At 28.4% G+C, this 6,714-nt stretch overlaps 2 protein-coding genes across 2 annotated transcripts in view; both read right to left on the reverse strand.

Moving 5' to 3' along the window:
* Positions 1-682: 682 nt before the first annotated feature.
* On the reverse strand, positions 683-2,129 carry LOC108744772 (vesicle-associated membrane protein 7). Its single transcript, XM_018480682.2, has 5 exons — positions 1,921-2,129; positions 1,653-1,856; positions 1,338-1,566; positions 957-1,024; positions 683-899 (listed from the first exon to the last, which is right to left on the reverse strand). Exons 2-5 carry the CDS (start codon positions 1,854-1,856, stop codon positions 735-737), a joined length of 666 nt encoding a protein of 221 aa, XP_018336184.1. The 5' UTR covers positions 1,921-2,129; the 3' UTR covers positions 683-734.
* A 1,732-nt stretch (positions 2,130-3,861) lies between these two features.
* Positions 3,862-6,714, reverse strand: part of LOC108744843 — a 75,000-nt gene continuing 72,147 nt past the window's right edge. The window contains exon 7 of the mRNA XM_018480793.1: positions 3,862-4,281. Coding sequence (XP_018336295.1) covers positions 4,216-4,281 — 66 coding nt within the window. The 3' untranslated portion in view covers positions 3,862-4,215. The remainder of the gene's footprint in view (positions 4,282-6,714) is intronic.

Consider the following 6,714-nt stretch of genomic DNA (forward strand, 5'->3'; position numbering starts at 1 on the left):
TAAATTAAAAACATCTTGTTTATGGCTAGTTAAATAAAAAAAAAGTAAAATTGGAAAAATACATAAATATTTGAATAATTTTAAATTATAAGTTAAATCTGCATTAGGTAGCCATCTACCGTCCGATGTCTAAATCACGCGCGTTCTACCGTTTTACAGATTGCAACTTACTCGGCGGCAAATTTCTAATTCAAACTTTCAAAAGTTATTACTTCTTTCAAAAGTAATATTACACTTAAAAGTTACATTATTGACAATTTGATAATCAAATTTATCAATAATTACTCACAATTCATTTGACTAGTCAAATGGCTCACATGTATGAGAATAAACACGTATTAAATAAGGCAGTTAGAAAAATTTGTTAATGTTTTATTTTTCAGGGAGATCAATTTGAAAAAGAGTTTGAAACTTTTGTATTTATTGACTATGTAATTTAATATCTAATACAAAAAAATAATTAGATCACAGGTATGATATATTAAATTCTCTTAATTACGCCAATATATTGCATTAACAATAATTACCGATTAATAAAAAAGACCTGTAATAATTAATAGTAGAGGTATTTAACATATTAAAATATGTGGGTACTAAAATACATTTTTATACAACTTAAACTAGAAATACTCTCATTCATAAAACCATTAGGATATATCACTTATTTGAATTTCAGTTTTTCGGGAAAAGTACAGCTTATTAGTCTTATTCGCATTCAATTAATATCCCAAGTTTTATTTTTTAGCTACGCATTTTTGCCAAAGTAAACCACCGCATGATATTGCCGTGATAATGTAGACGATTACTATCAAAACTCCTCCAATTACAAAGTACATCTTAACATTTTTCCAGAACATTACACGTGCCAAATTCCGACTGGTTTTTCGAAAAGTGACTGACTGAAACAATGAAACAAATTAAAATAAACATATAATCTGACTTATACATTAACTTACGTTGTTGCTTAAATTTTCGGTTTTATTTACAAGTAATTCAAGACGTTCTCCACGCATAGCAATGTTATCTGTAACAACATTTAATACACTGATAAATGTAATGTCATTATCAAAGACTCTATGTAAGAAAAATCTATCAACAAAACCAGAAAACTGCTTTCTATTTTTTAATTACTAATATTTAGGAAACATTATGAACAATACATAAATGAAACATAAAATGAAAGAATATTGAATTGTATTGAATAATTGCATTTGATTTAATTATCATTATTTTTGCTTGGTCTCTTCATCATTCCTCTATAACTTCTGTCAAGCATTAAAGGAATTGGTTTATTACTTTTTTAATGGCAACACCATTAGAATCATTAAAAGGTTTACCTATATTCTTAACCATTATATCTTTGAGCTCATCCAGCTCTCCATGAACTCTAGATATGGTATCGATATCGTCAGATTCTGAGTAGTGCTTTATTTCATTTGCTAAGACTCTTGCAAAATCTGAATTCATGGCATAAGCCATAGCATTTTCAATTGATGACTCATTTGCAGCATTGAAACGACGTTTGATTTCATTAAGGAATAGAAAGGCTCTTGATCTCTCAAACTCCTAGAATCAAACACAAATAAATAAGAACTAAACTCGATAGATTACAATGAAATTGACAATAGGAGCAGTTTTAGAAGAATACTTACATCGTCAGTGATGCACATATAAATGACCCCGTTTTCACAAATGTAATGGAATAAATAATTCCCATGAGAATACGTAAGTTTGTCATTTTGGGATGGTATTTTTGAAATAATCTGTTCTGTTACTTCAGCAAAGTTACCAGCACAAGTAGCATATTTTGCTAAAATCGTTTTTCCTCTAGATATAACACTATATAAAATAGGCATCTAAAAATTAACAATAACAAAGAAATAAACGTAAATGTATGGAATCATGCTGAAGGTTACTAACCTTTCAAATCGTTTCCTTTGGTTATTGCAAACACAAATACAATGCAATCACATTTAATAGGTAGCTTGTAACTTTATATTAAAAACGTTTAAAAGTAAATTATTCACATGCAAACGTTATCAGAAACTTCAGTTTATCATAATACAAAACACAATTTCTCTTGACAGTTTATTATTACTTAACGCCTTCAGCACTCACTAAACTCTATATCAACTTCGGTTGTATTCGACATTATTCGATTTCATTTTTGAAGAAAGATCCTAAACAAATTAAAAAGTAGTTTTTTTTTTAATTTGCCTTTTAATAAGTGGTTCTTTTAAATTATAAACAGTTTTTGCATTAAAGGTACGAAAATTGTGAGAGTAATATTGTTGAATTATACATACTATCTGCATTTAATTGTATAGTTTTAGAATATATTTTAAAAAAACAAATAAAAAGGACTATTTATTGTTAGTCAGCTCATAAAATTGCATTTTACTGTTACAATTTTATATAGTTTACGTATAAGTAAGCTTAAAATTGACGGAGAGATGTACACCCCATCAAGTCTCAAGGGTGACTAATTCAGAAATACAATTCAATTGTAATAAACTACTACAGTGCATCTGATTGGCTGTTACTTCTGGCGGCCATTAAAGAACCCCGCAAAAACTAGGTCAAATAACACCTGTTTGGTGTGGGTGTAATCTGGTATGCGGTTGTTATTATTTTGAATGAAATCTTTAGCGCCAGGCGTTACGTAGGTGTTATAATTTGAAGAAGTGATTGTTTCGGCATTTCTGAATTGATTTTAACCCGGTTTTCACTAAAATATTGATAATATTTTAATAATAATCTTTCTTGGCATTAATTATTACATATCTTATGTGTTTTGTATTTTTTTGCGCTAAGATACAGTTCAGTTTCATCATCATAAGGTCGTCAGTCCTAAGACTGGTTGGACACGTACCTCCACTCTTTCCTATCCTGAGCTAAACTTCGCATTTGCCCAGAAACTAGAAAAGCGATCATCCACAGTTCAGTTTATTATTTAAAAAAAAAGTCAACTAGAAAACAAATTAATCAATTTAAAATCAATTACAAAAACTGTTAACAAATACAATAATCGATAAGTTGTAAGTGGAAATATGAACTGAAATAAAAATTGTATTTGTTGGAACAGATTATATATTTTTGCCTGTTCTATTTTTTTAAACTACCATTTGCACTATGTTAATACCTAAAAATTACAGAATATAGAAAAGGCAGTGAGTACATTCTTTTTATCGTTGTGCTAATTATAGGTGATAACTCTTGAAAAATAAAAGTTTTCTTACCATGACTTCTTAGGTCAATTTGTTCACCATAACATTCAAATATTACGTAGGCACCTACGTTTTCCTTTGGAATACGTGCTCAATATTATTTTTACTCAAAATTAACTTCACTTTAAGAACTAACATTTGGTTTGTACAACTATTAGTAACAACAATGGTGGCGAACGAACACAGAAACTTAATTTATCTAGATGCTTGTTTGGCAATGGTTTTTAATATATTAAAAACTAATTAGCAAAACAAAAAANAAAAAATAATTTTCGTCGTTTCTATACCAAATCATCATAATATGTACATCTTTAAATAGTTGTTTTGAGCAAATTGTCATGAGTTGATCATAACAAGAATGTTGTAGATACTTACTAAAAGTTTACAAAAAAAAATTAACTACAATACAAAAAAAAACAACTGTGTGAAAACGGCAGTATCTATCACACATTACTTACAAAAGCAGCAATAAAAAAAGTAAGAAGAAAAGTAAAAGGAAACATTGTTTGAGGTAACTTCTACTTACTATAAAGAAAGAAGCATCGCAGAGTTCGTAAAGAAAAAGATCACTACAAAGAGGCAAAAATGAACTAGACTACATAGGACAAGTATTATTAATTAAGAGAAGAGTTAGTAAATTTTAATATGTTTATTAATCACAAAAAAAAGCAAGAAAATAGTAACAAAAAGTTAAATAATTTAATACACTAGGAGCACAGGGATTTTATTCTGAATTTAGATGTCTCAAAAAATACGTAGTCCAAATATGAATGTATCCATTAGCTTTTACTTAAAAAAAAATATTATAGTGACACACTCTCTTGGCGCGTCGCGTCGTACCTACATTAGTTCAAAAACAATTTTGAGACGATACATTATCCTATTTTTGATGTCTAAAACCAGCTAAGGATATTCTAGGTATGTAATGTATGTATGTTGACGAAGCAATGCTGAAATTTGGCAGATGAATTCTATTAGGTTGAAATTTTTAGATAAGGGCCGTGATGAGTCTTGCTTTGAAGTTAACTATTCTTTCACTCGTTTGGGCCAAGCGCTGTAAGAGAATAAACAATAATTTATTATAAGTCAAAATAAAAACCATCATAACAAGTAACATAAATCGTCAGACTAGTCATTGAGATGGTCAGTCAGTCATTTCTATTTTTATTTTTTTATTTATTAATTTCCAGTTTCCAGTGCAACTCGGTTTTAAGTTAAATTAACTACGAGAAAAACATTAGTAGAAAGAATATTACAATTAACTACTACTATAATAAACGAATTGTTTTTTGTTTAGAAATTCGACGTTTAGGTTGTTTTAGTAAAAGCTTTAAAATTATTCGTAAGAATGTAGAAGATTGACACCGAAGTGTTTAGTGGAAAATTTAGTGAGAATAGAATTTGTTATAAGATTCTAATTAAAATTATAACCTAAGCAATTAACATTTCATTAATAGGTATATAAAAAATAACAATTTGCATCCAAACAAACAATATAAATGAAGTCGAAGTCGTCTTCGTCAGTAAATTCATATGTTTGACAGTCTAACTGTAAAGCTTTTAATTTTTTGTTTTATGTCGTTTACTAGTTCAACTTTTTTGCGATGGACGGCCTAAAACATTTAAATATTTAATTATTATGCGTATTTAGAACATACACTTACAAATACTAGTTACAAATTAGGCTAGTGTAGAGCATAGATTTGAATGAAATAGAGGTATAATGGTCAAATAATCACCTAAACTTTTAATAAAAATAAAATGGTATGTAAAATTTGATTTAGGAAAGATGATTCTATAAGTTAAGTAAAGATTGTATATCATATTCAAATTATTGAAGTTTTTATAAATCAAGCACTAATAATAAAACTATCCTTGCTACATAAACTACTTGGACAAATTTTGTTTTCTCTTTGTGTTTAGTCTCAATTAATATTTTAAAATGGTAAAAATAGATCTATTGAGATTGTGAAAACTTAAAAAAAATTGTTTACGTGTTTTTTTAAGAATACGCGCCTATTACTGAGAAAAGTTACTTGAAATAATAATAATAATAATCACAATTTATTTATAATCATAGAAACGGTACCCTATTAGAAATCTTGCATACAATTTACTTTCGTTTTCATTTGTGTGTATATAATATATTACTTTCATTTATTAATATTCTTACTTATTTATAAATAAATAAATACGTGGTAATAAGCAACGTGTTCAATTGCGAACTTTATAGGCAATTACTTGATAGCAGGTGGTTTACAAATGCTTACAAGCATTTAGAGTCATTATTGTCCGTGATAATAATGAAAGCAATTAAGTTTATTAATTAGGCGTACCTACACATTCATATAATTACGACAAAAAAATCTTATTTTCTGTCTTTTCAATCAGAGTCAAGCTGTTGGGAAATATTTATTGTTTCATAACATGTACGTATGCAGACAACTGAATAACGGATTTATAAAAAAAAAGGCTTACTGTAACGCACCAACATAATATCAATTCAGTTATTGCGTAAGTGGTATGTACTTTACTCAATATCGTTAAAATTTTGTCGGTTACTTTCTGTTATGTTGGTGGAAATCTGTTATCAAGGTCACGAAACAAGTCCGCATAAAGTGTAAGTATACTCGAATTGAAAGGAAATTTGAGAGCTTTTAATGGTTCAAAAAGAACCAAACCTGTATTTTTTGTGTCGATTAACAGCTGCGCGTATAAACGTAATAATAAGAAAGTGCACTTACCAAAATGAGGTCTTGAATGAGGTTGGCAATACCCCTGTTGGCAACGACTAAAAGTCGCGTAATAGGTCCGGGGATTCCTTCGGTGTGCTCCGCTCGTGGTGACACGTCAATTTCGGCAACACCACCTGCTCCTGCATCTGAATGGTCTTGAGCACCCGAACCGGTAATTAACTGCAAATTGATTTCATTTAAGTAGTAATAAAAAAAAACCTTCTATTTGTTTGTACTTGCGACTGTTTAAATACAATCTTAGTTTCTAGGAGCTATATATATGTACATGCATTACTGGCAGAAGTTAAATTAATTGAGCACATTATCATTTATTTATATAGATACGTGTGTTTATACGTAATGCAATTATCTTACGTAATTTTAAATGAAGACGAACGCGCATATGCATCCCATTTCGATAAATGTATGACAAATTGGTTGCATAATAAAAAATTTTATCGGTATAGATATATTATATGTATAAATATACATTACATGTATACAGTATCCTTTTTACGTAGTAATAATAAACTGTAGTGTTGTTACCGATGCAATAAAAGTTATTTATTATAAAATGTGTTGTTCTTTACTTTATATTTTTTATAAGGAAATGTAAAACATTTAGTTACTCTTTAAACAAGGTATATTCGTTAAGATATGAATTATGAAATTATGATAATCCAAAATAATAATGAAATACTTCTTTAAACTATAAGCATTTCTATTTATCGTTTTAATCTAAATAATAATTA

The sequence above is a fragment of the Agrilus planipennis genome, unplaced genomic scaffold (genome assembly GCF_000699045.2).
Source record: "Agrilus planipennis isolate EAB-ADULT unplaced genomic scaffold, Apla_2.0 scaffold35, whole genome shotgun sequence".
NCBI classification, from domain to species: domain Eukaryota; kingdom Metazoa; phylum Arthropoda; class Insecta; order Coleoptera; family Buprestidae; genus Agrilus; species Agrilus planipennis.